This window comes from Amblyomma americanum, chromosome 9, assembly GCF_052857255.1.
Source record: "Amblyomma americanum isolate KBUSLIRL-KWMA chromosome 9, ASM5285725v1, whole genome shotgun sequence".
In the NCBI taxonomy this organism is placed as follows: domain Eukaryota; kingdom Metazoa; phylum Arthropoda; class Arachnida; order Ixodida; family Ixodidae; genus Amblyomma; species Amblyomma americanum.
In genome coordinates this window covers 129054726-129075449 of record NC_135505.1, presented here as the reverse complement: position 1 = coordinate 129075449, position 20724 = coordinate 129054726, and the positions used below count along the sequence as shown (strand labels likewise).

The following is a 20724-nucleotide window of genomic DNA, read 5'->3' as shown; positions in this document are numbered from 1 at the left end:
GGGGACAAAAGTTTCCGGGACGCAATTTCTAGGCAAAATGTTTATTGTAGCTCCACCTCACTACCCAGTCGCTTGATATTTTTTTTTTGAACAAGGCTTCCGTATGGAAGCCGAAACGTCTGTTTTGACAAAAACCTTTGGTCGGCGTCTGCCTTTTTTTCTGTTTAAATTAGTTACTTACTACCCGACCAGACGAGATTTCGTCAGACCTTAGATTTCATTGCTAGTTTATCACGTTCAAAATTTTCGATATGTCTCCAGTATATGCCCCAGCAATACGCGCCGCCCGTTTCTTTAAAGAAAATTCCATAGGGTGAGGTTCGCGCATTAGAGGGCGTTGTTTTTTTGGCCTAAAAAAATTTCATGGTAAAGGTCGCTCAACTTAGCAGATTTTTTTATTTGGCGTATAGCTTGAAGGACAAGACAGTTACTTGAAACGCAGACGCTTGTACATTGGCGTGGTTAATCATAAATATAAGATTAACTTTTTTTTTGTTGACAATGAAGCTTTGTTGCGATAGTAAAACTGAATGGCAGTTTGCATGTATACCTGCTGCTAGGTGAAACGTGAAGGACAAAATGGCTCCGCATTCTACAGGAGAAATTATTTATCCGCCACACCCCTCTTCGAACCGAAACTGGTCGCCAAAAGCGCGCCAAGGATTTCGATGCTTCCTGCCTTCACTTTAACGTAAAATGAAATCAAGATCGCTCCCAGCGACGTCGTTTTAGCGTGCTCCTTCTAGCGGGCGTACAGAGTACAACCGCACCTGCTTTGAGCATTTGGCAGCCTTATACACCTCCGAATAAATAGTACGAGCCCGCGCATTCCAATAAAGTCGCCGTGGACGGTGTCGGTTAATGTCAGTATCGCATGGCGCCTCGCCGCGTCAGGGAAAGGTAAGCAGTTCTGAGCACGGCTGGCGCCGACCGCAGAGTCCAAGATTAAAAGCTGCTCTGGCAAAACAAATTTAGGGGGAACACACGGTGATAGCATAGACAAATACACAGTAAGCTGGTGGTGATGATGATGTATTTTTATGGCGTCTATGGCCAAAGAGCGCCATGGCACAAGGTATTTTCCATTTCTCAACGTGGGGTCAAAGACCCATTTCCCAAGCATTTCACCCTAAAGAAGCCGAGCACCGGACCAGGGGAAAGCTTGTACCCATTGTGTCACCGGTGGGTACCCGGCGGCACTGGGGATCGAACCCCGCACCTCCCGCATGCGAGACGGATGCTCAACCACTTGACCACCGCTGCGGCCACAGTAAGCAGGATAAGAGAGGACACTCCCGTGAGGCTGCTGCGGTTGATTTTCGATCTCAGCGCCCCTAACGGAGGCGAGGAAGCGGACGAGCCTTTCAGACGGCCGCCGCGCAGAGCCAAATCCCGGAGGCCGGAATTTGAAGGGCCATGCGCGCAGCCGATTCATCACTTTTTGTGTATGTGCAACGCCACCTGGCGGAGGCGTGGAACGCCGAGCATGGTCGTGTGGCTCTATGGAGATAGTGCCAGCAATAATCCCTGAACACATATCACGGAGTACTTCATCACGAGTTAAGGCGGAGTGATCCACGTCACCACTGTTCGTTTAAAAGTCAATTTCTGTGTTGAGATGGGTGGACAAGAGGAGGAACTTCATTTAGACAATCAGGGCATATGGGTGAAAAGGTCAAATAGCTTCGACTGTAGAAACTGGAACCGTACTCTTTTATTTCACCTTGCCGCTGGCGGATACGCAGGCTGCCTTTCATTTAGGTATTGCAACATGCGCTGCAGTTCCACAATTGAAAACCTTTTTAAAATATAATTGCTAATTTTCCACCTTAGTTTCGGAGAGACCACTGTATTCAGTGACTCCCGTGCCCTGCACTGTCACTGCAAAATAAAAATGCAGCAGGAAACACGAATTACGTAGATGGCGCTGTGGCACATCCCACTGTCCAGACCAAAATCCTTCCTTTCGAAGTGCAGTTTGCTAAAAAATGCTGACTTGCAAAACGCACGAAATTACGGGGGAGAAAGTACTCAAAACCCTGCAGAAAAATGCTGTGTACTTGTTTTGCAAATTCGCGTAGTCGACACAGATGATTAATTTCTTCAAATGTAGACGACAAACATTTAGTGAAAAACTACCTATCCAAATGCTCTGCCTAATATGCAAGGAAATTGTAAAATTTTCAATTGTTAACGACATGTCGCAATTATTTCTGTGCCAAAGACACCGGTTGAGCAAGCTGTACACTGACACGACCCTTTCGTCTTCATGGGAACGAGCGATAAAGGCTCGACGGATGTTTCCTATCTCTTTTGTACACGACCAGCTTCGTAGGAAAACAAAAGAAAATTCAGAGTTGAAAGGGTCCTTATCAGTTACTGTCTGGAAAGCACCTGACTTAGGCGGAAAACGCAGAGCCGTTGCACACGCACAGAGCCGTTGCACAGAGCCTTTGCAAACGCAGAGCGGTTGCACTTGCAGTGACATTATCGTGGTGACGCATTTAGGCATCGCCGATTCCGCTGTTAGGCCTTCTGCAGCACTTCGACACGTCGAAGAAAGGTGGGTTGTTTTCCCAGAATATTCGGAATGCAGTCTAGTAGCCTTCATTTACTTTGTAACGGCTTCCTGGGTGTAGGAACATTCTTTTAACCGATATAGCATGAACTTCTGGCCAGATTGACAGCACGGTGTCGGTCTGCACGCCTATAACTTAATGCGCATAAGGGCTCTCTAATAAAGGAAGATTATCAAGAGGTTTCTTCGCATCGAGAGTTACAGCTGGTTCTCCTACTGTGGTTTATGTTTTCTTTTACTTGTTTTCCTAGCTCGCTCGCACATTTGCCTCAGGGGTGGTTAAGACCCAGAAAGTCAGGCATGCTTTGAGCGAGGATTTTTCCTACGCAGAATATTTAGGCGGGCGCCATGATGACCGAATCATCTGCCTTGAACGTCACCGCGCCCTCTTGAGAGAGCAAGCTGCCCTACATCGGCAGCAGCCACAGAGAGACATCTTTCGTTAGCATCAAAAGCGACACTCCTCCCAACCCGCCGACGCCCGTCTAGCATGCGACTTTTGCACACGATCCCCACGAGACTAGCAGTGACCTGTGAATGTGCTAGCATTGTCCAACCGTCCATGCGATACTCCCGAACAACCCCTTGCCCGCCTTCGCCTCGCCCGGCTGCCAGCAACTGCTGATGCGCCGTGCATTATAAGCTCCAGCCAGTACTAAGTTTTGTAAAACTACGCCCACAGACGATGGAAAAGTGTAGTCTTGATTCTCGTTTCGTTTTATATAATTTCCTGCGCCTGTCTCAGGCTCTTACTTCAAGGTGTACTGGAATCGGTATGTAAAAACAGAATCCTTTTCAGTTGATGTCTGTGTATCTCAAAGAATTTACATAAGCACCACAAACTGCTCTGATTACAATGCAGTACTCCGATGAATATAAAGCAGCCGAACCGCAGATAATACTGCAAATCGCATAATTTCATCGTTATTTACGACCAACTGTACGCACCAACACCGTGTTTAAGAGTACAGATTAAGCAGAGTTTAATTCTAAGAGCTGGCCTATTTATTCACAATGACTTTGCTTTTTTTCAGCTTTTTGCCCTGAAACACCACTTCGGAAACGGGAGATCAAAGCCACCTTTATTTATGCCAACACCATGGAAAAACAAAAGGGCATTGCGAAGAAAACAATATTGTACAGAGATCTTCCAGGTGGTCCGAGAAAGTTAGAATTCGTGCAAGAAATAAGCCTCCGCTGGCTGTGCCCGGTGTGCCGCATGCTTTCTTTGTCCATGTACCAAGACCCTGGGGGCCACACGTTCTGCGGCACATGTCTGCACACCTTCATCGACAAATTTGGCAAAGATTGCGTCTACTGTCGGCTCTGCTGCAAGCACGTCAATATAGATAAGGTGGGCATAAATAAGATATCAATATCTTATAGCTCCGAATAGATTACTGACAATTATTGAGGCTTCAATTCAAAATCCAGCTATTTCCACCCAAGTGACGATAAGGGCTTCATTATTTGAGGGCATGATTACATAGGCACTCAGGACACAAAAATTGGCCTGGGTGAATACAATACCTCCGCTTTTTAATGACAAACATGGCGCATTCACTGAACCCAATGCCTTTACGGGAGAAAACAAAAAAACTTCAATGCCGGTTTTGCAGTGACAAAATTTTTCACTAGCATATTGCGCGGATGTCAGAAAATCTTCGTGCGCGGATCCCAATACTATACGCTTGACTGTCATCTTTTCGCAAATGGTAACTTGGAGCAGTTACTTGTTAACTTCGCAGTTTTATTCGACTGGCAAGATGAAATTTTATGTTGAAACTCACGTTTTTAGACGATAAATTAAACATTTCTAGCTGAAGAAACGTCAAAAAGACAGAAAGCCATTAAACTGATATCTAGCCGGAACAAACAAAAATAGAGAAGGGTCTCGTTTTCTTGTTAAAACTTACGCCGTCATTTAGTGTTTGGATTTTGTGGTGTAAATTATGTGGGTTAAATATAAAGTCTCTCTTCGTAGGGCTGCAGAGCTCCCTTCATGTGCAGGACTTCCAATTCGAATCTAGAGACGAGACTTCTCCCAAATAGTTGAGAGAAAGTCTACATATAGCATTCAAAGGATACACGTCATACCATTTTCGCATGTGAAGTACATAACTGGCACTCGGCGATTCATGTTCCGACGGAACAGTCAAATCATGAACTCCCCACAGGAGTATTTTGTTAATCTTTTTTATTACATATCTAATAATGTCTCTTTTTGTTTTTTTATTTTTGACAGCCTATATTTGAATGACTGGACCAATTTCTTTAGGCTGGCAAGCTGGGGAGATCAGGGTACCATTATAATAAGATGCCTTACTTAAAACAGGTAATAGTTGCAACGCATTGGAAGGTTATCATTAACATTTGAGCACTTCTGCTTTGGGATCAAGATAGAGGCTTGAAAGGGCAGGCTAGTTATTTGTTGATTCAAAGACTGCGCCAAATCAACTAAGCGTTAGGAATAAAATTACACCGCTTGATTTTTTAAACCAGAATTGTGTTTGCGGTTCAAGACAAAAAATTCGATGAACGTTACACATTGACTGCTAAGCTGTCATTCTGTACCACAATACTGACATCTATTGGCACGAAAAAAAAACAGCTTTCTCTCATGGAAGGACAGAACAGACAATTTTGTTCATGATAAAAAAAGCTAAAAAAGGTCCATTGTGGTTTGACGAATATAATTTGCCTTGATAGTGTTCTATTGCCTTCGTGTTTCTCCTTTTCATACTTTGTCTTAAATGACATTCCTTTATTTACCGCGCCCCTTACCTTTGTCATCAGAAACCACTTTCTGGATGCTCGCGTTCCGGTAGGAAATCTTTACTCCGTGGCTATGATTACTTAAAATTATTGATGTGTGCTACGTTTATTATGAAAGGAACCGTATATCTGTTCTCATGCTGATGTCCATTCACTCCTTCACTCTCAATGAACCTGATGTTCAATATCTTAACAGGGTCTATAGGCTAAAGCACTTGCTTGCGAGTACTGAACTGGTATTACAAGAACAGTAGTCACAGTGTAACTGGTTCAGCTGTGAATGACTCGCTTATTTCATGAATCGCTTACCTTGTAAACTACAAAGCGCAGTCTTCACTTAAGAACACCGCGTAATACTACCTAGGAACATATTGCGAGCTTGTTCCGAATATAAATTCAGAAATTCTAAACTTTACACAAAAGACAGGCCAACAAGCTTTAACAATGAAGACGTTATATTTAATCAAATATGGTGCAATTAAAAACATGTGAAAATGTTTAACAACCTTGCATTTCCTGACAGATGTATCAAGCACTCCATCCACTCACAGAGCTTCGTGAGCTTTACGTGGACTGCCCAAACAGACCCCAATGCAGAGTAAAAATTCCACTCGAGGATCTGAAGGTAATGAACCAACAGACAATCTTCGAAGTGGGTTGTTTCCAAGCTTTTCGGATGTTTATTTTTAGCGCCTCAGATCCTCCGCAATAATTAAGGAAATAAAATGTGTCGTGCCCCTTCTCTCTTCTATAATGAGAAAGAAGTGTGGATAAGGAGGATCATTCTTTTTAACAAAAAAAAAACAGCGAAAAGAACTATTAGAGCTGTTAATCAGAGCTATTATATTGCTAGATAAGAAATATATTAAGGTGAAAGTGTTAAATGCCCAGTTACTGAAAAAAAACGCAGTCGGTTTTGGGTTAGAAATGAGGTGGCGGGTGGCCCAGGCGGCCACCAGCCGAAGAAGCTACCTTGGTGGGCTGCCACGAACTACCATGGGCTACCAGCTGTGATGGAGATTAGAATGTGACATTATTTTGTCAAAAACCGAGTGATGCACGTTCTCTTATTTGAGCAATGGGATATTTTGGTGTCATTGTTTCTTGTCAATCTGAACAAAAATTCAGTTGTCAACAATAACTGATAATACTGGAGCGATTACTTTCGTGCTAACAAACCACTACCAATGAAAGCTGGTTGGAAAGACCAGAAAGCATATTTTTTGCGAACATTGTCAATGGTGAATATTATTTAAGGCTTGGGCTTGTGGGTTTGAACTTGTAACATGAACTGTGAAATGTGACTTATTTTATGGTTCTGCTTCAGTAGCAGGAGAATGCATAGTCTACATGTAATGTGCCATTGCATCAATTCGTCAATACAACCATTTTTTGTGAAATTAATTTTTAGAATCCGAATGTAGTTAAATCAGTTATTGACAAACCTATGAACACTTATTGAATATTACTCTAAATGCCACGATGCTATTCTTTATTCAGGGTTCTCTTATTCAATTTCATCATGAGTATTATAATTTCTCCGTTTTCTTTTATGGGTGCTTATCAAGTGAATCATTCTAGGCTCACTATGTCGTTTGCAAGCCTGAAGTGAAGTGCTCCGTGTGTTGCCAAGGCGTCCGATCCACTGACTGGGATGAGCATAAGTCTTGTTGTGAAAAAGGAAGCGATCCCAGAGAGACAGTAAAGGTGAATTCCTTTCGAATTGCTTTTACGGTATTGATGAGAACGCTGTTTCGAGAACGAAGTACACTCCAGTTTGCGGTAGGCTGTTGCAAAGATTGGTACACCGCGTAAGGCTAAGTAAATCATAACCTTCTGGCTACATGGAGTCTTGCAACTGATATGTACAGTCACAACTAGCCATTCAAAATTGAAATGCTTGGTATAGATACCAAGAATTTCTTGCTTCTCAGTGCTGAATACGGATTATGCCACTGCATAACATATGACCTCGTTGGTTTAACTTTTGTGTTTGCTAAACTATTTGCGCAGCATGTATGAGTACGACCCGTGCCCTTGTGGTAGACGTAACTATATACTTGAAGCTTATCAACGTCTAAGCTATCCACATGGGCGTACAGCTATACAGATGAGCGCATTCACATGGACGCCGCTACCTTCATGGACGTGCCCCGCCGCGGTGGCTCAGTGGTTAAGGCGCTCGACTACTGATCCGGAGTTCCCGGGTTCGAACCCGACCGCGGCGGCTGCGTTTTTATGGAGGAAAGACGCTAAGGCGCCCGTGTGCTGTGCGATGTCAGTGCACGTTAAAAATCCCCAGGTGGTCGAAATTATTCCGGAGCCCTCCACTACGGCACCTATTCTTCCTTTCTTCTTTCACTCCCTCCTTTATCCCTTCCCTTACGGCGCGGTTCATGTGTCCAAAGATATATGAGACAGATACTGCGCCATTTCCTTTCCCCCCCAAAAAACCAATTATTATTATTCATGGACGTAGCTATACTGAGATGACACTTCATACAAGGTAGCATGCAGCGGCCAGTAAAATGTGCTTTGCCGTCAGTTGCAATATTAAGTGCGTTGGAATGTTTCGATCATTGAACTGGCAGGAACGATCGCAGCATTGTCAGATGAAAACCACCCTCGATGGTGCTTGAGAGGTTGTTACGTTAAGAGCAGACAAACACCCCGAGATGACATAGAATTTTATCGGGACTTTGTCCAACCCAATGCTACTTGCAGAGTTTTCGCGCCAGAACGCATTTTTTTCGTCTCGGTTTCATAACGACCACGTAGCTGTAATTTCACTAGCTGTTTACAGAGCTAGCCCTTGTATTGCGCCGCATCCTAACAGCACCTTGTAATCCACGAATGGTACTCGTCCTGAAAACAAGCGATTTTTCAGTCGCTCTGGTCTCAGTATCTCAAGGAAAAGCCCTCTGTATCCTGTACCAGTTTGCAAACTACGCCACAATCCGTCACAATACCAGTTAGTCAAATTACTACTAACAGTGGCCACTATCCATGCCATTCATGAAATTATTCCCCTCGCTATTTAGAACCCTCCGCTCTGCTAATACCTCATCGGGCGACCGCAGGCGCCCCGTAGTCTAAAGCTAAGATCTATGATTTTAGAGAAAAGTTATTCAGGGCCTCGGGCTCTGTTTTAGATCAAAGGTATTTGCGATAAGAGAGCCACAAATATTTATTTTAAATTAATAACCTTGATGTTATTTCCTAACTCCTTCTTCTAGCCTTATTCAGGACGATCACTGTATAAACGACGTATAGGTTCTAGTTTGAAATGTATTTAGCGGCTTCTACCAATTGCATTCATTTATAATTTTTTTTAGTTTTATGCATTTGAAGTCAAAGCAACGCTTTTTTGTTTCCACTAAACCGAAACGTGTTCCAGAAAATAAATTGCTCGCAATGTTCTAGAGTGAAAACTGAGCAAGAAGAACTCTTCGAAAATGAATTATGGATAATTCGCCATAATGAATAGTGCTAGTAAGGAATTTGATAAGTATTTATTTGTAGCAATGAAAAATTAAACGTTCCCTTGCTGTCATGCTTCTCGATGGCCACTACGCATTAGCAATAACATGAGGGGAACGGAGGTTGAATACCCCAGCACTGTTCAAGCTGCAGCAGAAACTGGTCATTTCAGACACTGGTACAGAACGGGGGCTAATAGATTTTGTCCCGAGAATGGCAATTAAAACCGTCTGATCGCGACATTTTTTGTCTCTAGCTGCAATTTTGTGCCTCGGATACCTAAAATATATTCCTAATTGTGTTTTCAGGGCCCAGCATACAAACCAGAAAGCCAGACTACTGTACCCAGTAATTCACTCAAATTTTCTGGGTCAAACGATGAATACTCTGCGCAGTTTGGAATTCCACCTGTCTCTAGAAATGCTCCTCAGTCCAGTGGTACACCTTCTGAAGCCACGCAGAGTGATGTCCTTCCGCAGCCACAGCCATCTGCGAGTTCTAGTAGCCCCCGCTCGTTGAGCCCACAAGTAAGCTATTTCGCAATTTGATATCGAATTTTTTTCTGCCAGAACATAATGCCCTCTGCCGTTTTGTTTTGCGTAACTTTCTTTTAGAAACAAAAAGAACAACGTATGTTAGAATGTGCGTGGTAGTTTTTGCTACCTTTGTGCATATATTATTCGCTTAAACAAACTAGTTTAATATATTGATATTTTTAATTATATGTGCTTTTTGAGCTGTCAGCCATCGTAGGAAGTGTGGAAATACGTGTTGGCTGCAGTACCTTCTCGTATCCCGTTTTTCCTCTCCATTCACTTGTAGACCATCGTATAGTGAGAATGAATGGCATTAGTTGTGTATCTAGCAAATCAATAAATGCAGCTTTGTAACGAAAGTTTAGACGTGAGCTTATCAACGATAACTACAAACGCCACCTGGAAGAGTTCAGGTGGATTGTGAGTATATTATTGTGACGAATAGTGTTCTGGCTTCCAAGGAGAGCCATTGTTTTTTGTTGGAAGCAACACTATAAATAGTGATTGCAGCCGGCTGGACTACAATCGCCAAACAAAACTTGTTTATGATCGCTTAAATGACTTTGTGATTAAGGATGTGTCTACTAGCTGAACCGAGGAGACCTGTTTATCGACCAGGCAGGATATTGATTGTGGAAGGCGATATGTTTAGGTTACTAAACTAAATGCAACCTCCCGCCTCAGGTCCAGCGACTGCATGCCAAACTGCAGCCTGTACTCTTAATTTTAATTGGATAAATCTTCCACAAGACTAATAACAAATTTTTAAGTTATGTTCTTACTCCTTTCTGCTCATTGGACCAAGGAGTTTGACAGCCTTTTATATTTGTTTGTTTGGAGTAAGTAGGTTCCTTTCGTATAATAGAGTGCTATCAGAGCGCCTATATTGAAGCAGTTATCTTTATAGTGTTTTTGTTTAAGAACATAACTTTTCTACCTACTCCTCAACCGGTGTGGCCAAGCAGAGTATTCGAAGAACTTTACCACCATGCAAGCTTGTTAAGGGAAATTTTGGGAGGCTGCAAACACCTTATTGCTTGTTTAACACTTTTCAGGATAGCGGGACGTGTGTTGTTCTACTCCCTTGAAATGCCAGGAAGCGGACAAAGGCGCACTTATGCACCACATTTTTTTCGCACTGAATACTGCCCACCTATAGAGCCATCCGGCGTGTTTCTATCTTCCGCTATCAGCCTTTTTGGTGTTGTGCATTTTTTTGCAAGAACGGGAGTAGAGATCGACGCAGCTTATTTTGTTGAGAAAAAAACGTGTGACGTCACCTTCCACTGCTCCAGCACCGCGTTGTGCGGCTTTAAGTGGTTCGATTTATCTGAGCATGTTCATGTAATGTCCGTGAATGTGAAAATTTCACCGCGCCCAGGACATGCATCTGCATATAATGTTATGTGAGTGTGGTGCAGCTGGTGGAGATTGGGAAAATAAATGTTTCCATGCGTGTTAAGTGGTAGGACTCCTTCGGAGAAAGTTTCTTACGTGGCGGGGGGTAGAGACGCCTATTTATGCGGAAGGTCTCTAGGCGGGTTGATAAATGGGTTGAGCGGGTGTAGAGTGTAGAGTCAGTGTGCACCGCTAGTATGTATAGCCTCGAGCTAGGGGGTCAGAAGAAGGTGCTCTCCGCCAGGAGGTATCCCCGTGAGGACTTCGAGTTTGAGAAGAAAGGTGTGTTGTGTAGAAAGACCTGGTCGAGAGCCGAGCAGAAAAGAGGGAAAGAGATTATGATCTTCAATATAGTTTGGCAGGCATCTTGAACTGTCACATAAAATGTGATACGCGACGAATATATGGTCTGAATTCTAGCCGAATATAAAGAGCACAGTTTTCAGCACTGCTTTTAATTCACGTCAAACCGTTACAGAATCACAGTGCCGCAGGGGAAACCACCAAAAAATCATTGCTTTGCGAACACTGCCGGAGGCCTGTGCAAGAAGTCAACATGCCGCGTCACTTAGAAAAGTGTTCCGAAGCTCCGAAGACGTGCGCTTACTGTGACAGAAGACTACCGAAACAGGATATGGCGGTAAGTGGTAAAATTTATTCACAGTGATTTTCTCCACTTTAGAGCCCTTCAACTTCAGATATTTCCTTTCCTTTAGGCAAGTTTACTGACATCTAATTTTTGCACAAATTTCTTAACTGTATATGGGCTATTTAAGCGGAGGGGAACCGGAAGTTTTGAAAAATCATTGTTTGAGATCTCCAGATGTCTTTAAAATTGTTGTTGCACGATTATTGGCAGGTACAAAAAAAAAAGGTTAGCCATGTTAAATATAAATATGGCTGGATAGTTTCAAATAGGTATCTTTAGAGCTGTTATAGTTAGGTTCTTCAGTGCAGTCGTGGGCTGGATGGCTAGTGGTAATAATACCTATACCACTTTCTGGAATATCACAAGCGCAACTTCCCTCACGCTGTGGCTAAAGCAATTCCGGCCACCAATTCAACGTGGCGCTAAGCTACGTCTGCCGGCATCTATCGCCTCGCGTCACTTCATGGCATCCATGGCGCACATTTCAAGTAGGCACCTCTTTAAAGCTCAGGAGCCAATCCAGTGACACTCACTCGCCCGTGTTTGCTTCGCTGCTGGACTTGCCGCTGCTCGTTACTCCCTCCCGAACATGACAATGTTGCGTGACAAGTTTGGCACGTTGTATCGTGTAGTGATAAACATCGCATCGTGCGGGGCGAAGGCACTGGATTTTTCAAACGGGCACGTGAATGAGAAAATTTCTTACGCTAAGGTACCCTGGGTAACCGCGCTTTTGGAATTCCAGAAACTGATGTGGTTGTTAGTAACGGTCATTTATAATTTCTGCTGGCCACATTGCGCCTAACTTAAATAAAAAATTGTAATCTTTGGAATTTAATAGCTATCTTACTAATTAACTTGATTTAGCTTGTTTTCTGATGTCCGCCAACACAGGAATTATAACGCTGCAAAAACAATCCTAATATCTCCAAATCCTAACTGTAAAAGCTTTGCATTGTCTTCGCATAAACAACCGCTATAATGGCAACGTTTAATTTATTTTTTTTTTACTGCTGACATGATTGAGGCAATACATGATGTGTTCGAGTGCCGGTAATTTTCTGAATACATTGAAAGCATTCTACGCTAAGAATCAGTGCAACACGAATATTTACATGAACCATGGCAGAGGCAACTATTTCTAACATTAGCTGGATGCTTATACTTAACGTGCAGTATACCATCTGGTGTTGCTATTACACACTGTAGGAGAGCTCATCGCACTGTCCCGCTTGCTTGAACGGCCAGAAAACGGGTGTCGGTGAACATAGTACCAAATTTGGGCGTGAACTGGGCGATCCCCCTTTGTATGTTTATTGCCTCAAATGACAGTCGAAATTTCCGCGTTATAGGGGTATTAAATACCCGAAAATGGTCAGTCACCTAATTGCATTTGTCATTACCACGGCAAGGGGATGAATTTTTACTGCGGGGTCCCAGCGAACCCGTTTGTTTCTTCACTTTTAAATAGCGTAGCTTCTGCTTACCTGAGTTTGAAATTGGCGGAAGTGCAAATTATCTTGCGCGCTGGCAGCAACTGCGCAAATCCCTGAGCGCTTTCGAGGGCATTTGTGTTAGAAATAGGCTGGACAATTTATAGTTTTCTTGCCCACATGAAAATATGCTTTAATCTGCTTAGGTGCAATTGTCTTCCATTTGAATCCTCTAATTCAAGGCTCTGCAAATAATTCGACTGACTGCCTGCGTAAATAAAGTGAGCGCTGTATCGCGATGGTGACCGAAAGGCGCAGCGTCCGCTTCATATGAGGGACATTCTCAGTGGAAATCCGCTTATCCGCGAAACCCACCAGTTTCTCTGATCGGGTACAACAGCTCATCTTGAGCGCAACTTTAACTCAAGGGGAATATGGTGGTAATGGTAATATCCTCTGCTTGCTGTAGAGCCACTAATTTTCGAAAGTATTTTCTTTGAGTGGCCCCTTTACGCTTAGTTATACTGTGCATGAGAATGCGCTCAGTGGAGTGCGTTTGCAAATGTTTTCTCCATCTGGTTCAAAAAGCAAGGAGCTTTCTATGAAACGAGACTACTGGCAGTATGCGTATTATGTTTGCGCGCATTTTTTAATCTTAAATTATGGAATATATTTTGGTGCTGATAACATCTAGACGTTCGTTGCTCTCGTTCTTCTTTTTGCAGGCACATATGAGAGTGTGCGATCATATACCTGATAACGATATCACGGTAAGAAGTGTTTTTTGTCATTGTTATTCATTTTACTTACAAAACTCCAGTGACAATAACTGAGACAAAACTGACGTCAACCAATATTTTATTTTTGCCCAACGTTCCGGGACCAACTCGGTCCGTTATTCAGGGGTGACTAGAAAATTTTTGGTTGGCGTCAGTTTTCTCTCACCCATTGTTTCAAGACCCCAACAAAGCGGACTTCCGTCGAATGTGTTTTAGTTCTAAGATCCAGTGAGAATAAACCATTAAAGTTGAAACTACTCACAACAACGAAATAAAGTACACGATAAAAGGAATATGATGCAAGGTCGTCTAAGACCTATAATGTTTTTCGTAACCTCTACAATTGTAACGCCAGACGCAACAGCAGAGCAAAGAAGTTCTTGTGATATTATAAGTGACTCTAAAAGGGGAATAAAGAAAATAGTCCACATTTTGGTCAAATGGGTCGGGTGGTCCCTAAGGTGGAGTAGCTTTGTAACAAGGGAGTAATTACTTATTAGCATCCTCCGAAGCGCAGCCATATGGCTACAAATGAAAGCTATAGTGCTTCCTCAGAAAACTTGCAGTTTAATAAAAACAATTACATTGCTACGCCCCCTTCAGAGACTCCCCTAAATCTTTGCTTCCCACTTCAAATTCCCTACGATAGGCAAGCCGTCCCGGTTAGCTTGGTTGATAGAGACTGTTCCAGTGAAGCGGTGGTCCCGGGTTCGAGCCCCGGACCAGGACAAATGTTTCTTACCCACGAAGTTTCTGAGGAAGCTGTACGGCTTTCCTTTGTTTCCGTATACATAGCTGCGCTTGAGTGGACGATATTCAGTAATTATTTCTTTATTACAAAGCTGTTGGATCCGTCCTTTCGTTCTTTTCTTTCAATTTCGTTCAATGTGAAGCAAAGCGCTAACTTGGCTCGGTGGTTAGTTGATAACCACTTAAAATGCTCCTTCAGATTACCATTGACACACTGGCCTGTTTCTTCAGCATAAATTCTCCCGCATAACAAGCGCAGCTTGTACAAAACAAATAGATAAACTAACATGCAATTAGCGTTGGTGATATAATTAGTGCGACAGCTCCACGGTAAATTATTTCTAATATGAACACTAATTTTTTGTAGGCAATAACAAATTATAAGCCAATGTTATTTAGGAGTAAGTTGAAGGTCCGGAATCTGTACGGTACACATGCATGACTTTGCCTTTGGCGTTCTTCAGATCCATTAGTAATCTATTAGAACAGTTTTTATAACACTAAGGTCAATTCGAGTAATAGTAGCATCATTGTTTATAAGTATTTTAGGAAAAATAGCCCAACCATCAGCAAAACAGATAATGTCTGGAAAAATAGGTGGAAGGTTATTTATGTAAGTAAGGATTAAAGTGGAACAAAAAGAGAACCTTACAGCACACCAGAGTGTACCTTCTTAAGTGGGGAGCTATAGCTGCCAGCTGTAACAAAGTGTGAGTGATCAGAAAGAGAACATTCGGTCCTTTAAAGAAAACCGCGGCCAAAGAACTGCTTTAGGTTGTGAAGAAGCTTTTGGAAACCATGTCGGCTCATTTACAAAAAAAAAAAGAAGCCGGTGCGTGAAGAACGGTTTAAAATATGTTATTTAGTGGAAGAAGGATATAGGCTGTGTTTCACATTACTCTAACAATTTTCGAAAACCACAATAAAATCAGGTGAAAACTTTATTAGATTCCGTGAAGTTAAATCCCTGCGGAAAATGACATATTCAGTGGCTTGAATCAAGTGCTGATGAGAGACGGAGGTCTGAAGTTCGGAGAATTAGTCTTATCGGCTGTTGTGTGTAGCAGAACCACTTCCCTATTTTACAAATAGTAGGAAGTGATGATTCGTCAAGAGACTCAAAAATTGTTTATATTACGGATAAAATAGAAGTATACGCATTTCTTAAAACTTGCCTTTATGGCATCCTAACCAGCGGAGGTGGAGGGTCGTAGTTGGGTGTGTTATCAATGGCTTTAAAAATGCCTGGTATGGTAACACTTTTTCTGAAAATTTTGATTTGGTAATGGTTTCATATGGAGGTAGAAATTTTCTTGAAGGAATTGTGGAGGCAAGCACAGACTACAGACGTTGTGTCATGAAGCTTCCAGCGGTTCTTTGTCAATAGTCGAAGACATAATGCTAACCCACATAATCCAATACACCCAATAAAGGTGTTTCTTTTTGTTAGATAGGCATTTGATGTGCGTGTTTATTAAGGCGCGTTGGTGCTAGAATTGATGATGATGCAAGAAACGTGCTTCCCGCTGAGTTCGCGAACTATGTATGCAAACATTTCCCAGTTATCTTCAACAGCGGGTCATCCAAACCTGAAAGGAAAACGTCAATAAATGCAGAAGGCTCATTCCTTGCGGTATCGAAGTTAGCTTTCTGATAATCCCACACAATCTTAACTTATTTAGTCACCTTTAACACTTGTGCACCCACGAAAAATAAGAGCTTGTATTTATCGTTTGTAACTGGTAGATATGAGTGAAGAGATGCACAGGAACAGGGACTGGTCAGGAATGTGAAAAGTGTTCGAACTTTGAAATGCTATTCTTGTGAGCGGCAATACTACTTGAGAGCGGGAATGCAGAGAGTAAGCCTAACCAATCATTAGCGTCGGCAGTAAATGTCAAATGAGATGGCTCGGAGGTACATTATGTATGAAAGAGAGAGAGAGCTAAAGAGATATACTCTTTGAAATCAGGCAAGAAGTTGTGCTCGGTGGGAGGCCTCGTCAGTACAGGAATTCGTGCACCCAAGCACTCTCCCGTGTCCCGTACACGAGGCGACGCTGCTCCTCCAGGCTGGGCTTCAAAAGCACAGCCTCCCCCACCTCTTCAGTTTGGTCATTGGGATGATGATTCCAAGCGGTCGTTACAGTCCCTATGCCATATGTGTTAGGCTGTTTTGACGCAGGTGGTCGGCGAGAGCTTCTTCAGTGAGCTGACGTGAACACGTTTCTTATGCGTTTTCCCTGTGTACCTGTATTTCCTCTTGGCGAATTTATTTTTGTCATACCACTTGGAAAATCCAAAGTAGCAGTAATGTCGATGTAGCTTAAGAAAAATTGAAATCGTCAATGAGTAATAAAGCCTAAGAGAGAACTCTTGTCCAAACATGTTGATTTGTTTTGAAAGTCTCAAAAACAAGCAGCTGGGGAAGGAGGTGTAAGTCAATAGGCGCCCTAGATCATGTTTCTGCACCCATAAATTATCTAAGCTCATACCATGTCCAAGTCAGCTTGAATCTGGACACGCGCGGATGGCATGTCTATACATATAGTTGCCGGTAGTTCTCTCCTCTACGAATGTTTTTTTTCTGAACTGTCAATTGTAAAACATTATGCATTATTAAAAAATTGACAGTGACTATTCCAGAACGCCATTACAAAGTCGTGTTTCAGTTAAAGAGTGTTGCATGTGGAATTCAGGTTGTGTCTGTAGAGGGGCTCTCAAATTCATCACTGCCGAATATCGAATCGTCTGTCATTTTTCTCCAGGAACGCACTTAAAATGGTGCATGTTTATGCGCGAACAAAAAAATATCTAGCAACTGGGGCTTTTTCTTACCATAATGCCATTATATTTCCTAAATATTTTGAGTTTTAAAGTAAGCAGTACTTTTGCGGCTTCTTCGTCGACAGCAGGATTTGTGCGGAAATGAACGTCAAATTATCTGATATAGTTTTTCAGGAATCTGCTGTAATCTGTAGAGGAATTTATATGGGAAGCATGGTGTGGGGATTTTAAAATTTTTGTGCAGGAAAGCGTTGAGCAAAATTTCTTGCGTTTCATTGTACTCCCTTAACAGTTTTTTTTATATTCATTAGGCATGGTTTCTAGAGTCTGAGATCGCTGCGAAGTGTTTAAGATTAGCAGATACCTTTGGCTACAAAAGTCGCTGGCTTAAAAATTTCAGGCATTTTCTCATATTGGACGAGGTAGATGGAAATGTATTATGCTTGTGATTGTGCTATTATTACTGGCTACAGAGCTACTGTGTTCGAGTAGTTATTATGTCATGGAGGAACTAACAGTCTGTAGAAATGTTAGACTTATAAAATTACGGTATTTAATATGTTTGTTAAACTTGAAGCGGAGCTCATGCAAAGTTGCTTTTTGATAAGCAGTTCTCATTCACGGGATATTTTATTTCAGTTGGGAACGGGCGTTTCTTGTCCAGGCGTTCTTATGGTGTAAGCATTAAGCACATGTATACGTAAATGTTTTCCTAAATTTGCGATGATGGCAGCCAACCCTCTAAATTTGATGTTTAATGCGAAACTCCAATCATCCTTTAGGACTATGCGGCCCAATTCATACTCATTGGAGCCTCTTTGAAGTGTTAATATTACAGGCATGAAGTTGTACTTCTATAAAAATTGAGATATTCAAAAATTGGCATAATCTGCTGCATATAATCTCCAAGTTTGATAATAATGATTGTTCTACGCCGTAGTCTTCGATTAGCTGCATGAGCAGCGATAACTCTAGAACTTCGCTCAAGTAGTTACCAGCTTGAGGCATTTCGGCAGCGAACAATAATTTTGGGGTACGACTTATAGGCTTATAGGCTCTCATTATCGTGAAGTGTCTAATCTAAAGTCTGAAAATGCCGTCTAACGTGCAGTGATATTGACCGGCTGCGTGGAGTGTACATAATTCATAGCAATAAAGCTAGGTCACAGTTAAATAGGCCCACTATCAAGACCAGTTGACTGAGACGGCGGGGCGACTGCTAGAAAAAAAAGTCTCATTTAACTTCCTGAGAGCTAGTAATCAGGATAGAACTGAGCTGTACGGCATAAAAATTAAAGAAGGAAGCATGCGCACCAGGAAAAGGCCAGCTTCAATTTTTCAGACAGCCAGCATTCTTCAGCAAGCAAACCTTTTGAAAAAGTGCGAAATCAAGGATTTTAAACGCTTCAGGTGGTAATATCGACCACCGAGGAGATATTTCTAATAGGCAAAAAATGCGCTTCGTGGGTTTCCACGTCGGTCTACTGGTAGCTGTTACTCAGCAGCTCCAAATAAGGAAAAACAAGCGGCGTGAACATAGTTCCTCAGAATGCCGTTTTATAATGAATTTTATAATGAAATGAATACGAAGAGGGCTGAATGAACATCTCGCTAAGCCAAGAACAAAATTTCTCTACGCAGACGACCTGTGCCGCGCTGCGAACATCGGAACCCGAAACAAAGGATGGGAACACCAAGGCACAAGGAAGCTGTACCCTGGAAAAAATCCCAGAGTTGCCTACGCTTGCCCTGTCAGACGAAGACATGAAAACCTGGCACGATGCTTTCGAAGAACACTTATCCATGCTGAGAATTAACGATAACCACCGAAAATACCAACTTTTGTTGTCAGCCCTCGCTCCAGATATCATTCAAAAAGTGGGAAAAAGTGAAACGTACCCTCCGCCAGGTCGGGAATATAAGTGGCTTGTCGAACTTCTTTTCCAGCTGAGTTCATCTGCGAGGAGAAAGAAATATTTTCAAGATATAATTAAAAAAAAGCTCAACCAGGAAAGGAAGCTCTGGAGAAATATATTCTCTACTGTGTGATATTTCATGGCTGTGCTTTTTGTAAGATAATGTAGGCACTTCGTGCTACGAATACAAGGTGGTGTCAAAATTAGTCGTAATTTGTTTTCAATACAGCGTAGGGCACATTCCCATGTGTAGGCTATCAAGACAGTGTTTCCTTCCTCTTGTGTAACCGTACTACAATGCGACATCTTATTGGAGTCATGAAGGCTTTGCCCAAAAAGAACGCTACAGTGTAAGCTCCCTGAAACACCCCACTCGATGCCTCAATGAATTGTTTATCTTTTTTTCGTTCAAGACATTGAGCCGCCGAAAGCTGCCATGTTTGCCCTGGGTCAGTGAAAACTTGTGTGGTTTACATACAACTCAGATCAGCAAAAATTAGTCCTACTAGAATCTTATTTTTTTGAGCAGAAAATGAATTACAAATAACTAAGTATATTTCATTAAAATGCGAACTATATCACAAAAGAGCCCACCTTAAAGATTAGAATATTTTTGTCGACTCACCTACTTCATTTATTGTTGTATAATGCGAACGCAATTTCGAATAAATGCACCTCAATAGCTAAATTTCTCTTGTCCTTTCGTCAGAAAATATTACATTAGTTTCTTTCCAAGCTAGTCTGTATTACTTAACTTTTTTGAGGAAATTAGAACAATATAGATGGACCGAACTGTGAACAGAAGAGATTGAACGAACGGCTGCCTACAAAATTTCCGTGCCACTGACGAATGCCTGAAATTCCTTAATTTATGACAGAAGTCTGGCTTGATGCTATTTTTTTCACACGCTCTTTTGCACTGGTGACGGCACAAAAGCATTCCATCTTTCGTTTTTGGCTAGACATTTCGCTGAGGGGTCAACTGTTTCCCTAGTCGGTCGCAATTTGCTCTGGTAAACTAAATTCTGTCAGGTTTCAGTGACCTCTCATGTACGTCTTTGTAACTTATTTGTGTTTGGTATAAAGAGAATACATGTTTACAACAACTTGTTGTCTTTTAGCCAAACCTGAGGGCAACACTGGAGGGCTCCGCTGGATTTTAAATCACCATCAGGAGAGTTTCGTGGAGCTGCCTAAAACGGAAGAACGACTTCTTTAAAGATGACATGTGCAGGAATGACGAGGTTTGTTTAGAGCGGTCTAGCGAGTGTTCTTAACAGCAAGTCAAGAAAATTTTTAAGTGGGAATTCACTGTGAAGATCACATTTCAAGTTCAGGCTCTGACCAACACGTATACAAATTGCACTCTGGTTAGAGAGTTTCTGGCACTGGTGAGAGAGTTTCAGAGCCAAAACTTCGCTTTCTTCAACTGCAAATTGCTGCAGCACTCTAGCAAAGCGTACTTATGGTTGCCATATATAAGCAAAAAACGTAACAGTCACGAGTGCTGATCATAACAATGTCATTAAGTTGAAAACGATTATGCAGAGCGTACTTGATTAAACAAGGGTATTTTCAGCAGCGCAATATATCGAATACCTTTTAGATTTTAAAGTCGCTTACTAGTCACACTAAGCTCTTATG

General features: G+C 42.1%; 1 protein-coding gene across 2 annotated transcripts; it reads left to right on the top strand.

Moving 5' to 3' along the window:
* Positions 1-1067: 1067 nt before the first annotated feature.
* Positions 1068-20186, top strand: LOC144104338 (TNF receptor-associated factor 2-like). Of its 2 annotated transcripts, XM_077637275.1 has the most exons (7): positions 1091-2563; positions 3613-3932; positions 5877-5978; positions 6935-7060; positions 9142-9360; positions 11246-11407; positions 18806-20186. In XM_077637275.1, exons 2-7 carry the CDS (start codon positions 3678-3680, stop codon positions 19211-19213), a joined length of 1272 nt encoding a protein of 423 aa, XP_077493401.1. In that variant the 5' UTR covers positions 1091-2563; positions 3613-3677; the 3' UTR covers positions 19214-20186. The 2 variants fall into 2 exon arrangements, with proteins under 2 accessions (XP_077493402.1, XP_077493401.1); XM_077637276.1 differs by lacking the exon at positions 9142-9360 and having other exon boundaries at positions 1068-2563.
* The last annotated feature ends 538 nt before the right edge of the window (positions 20187-20724 follow it).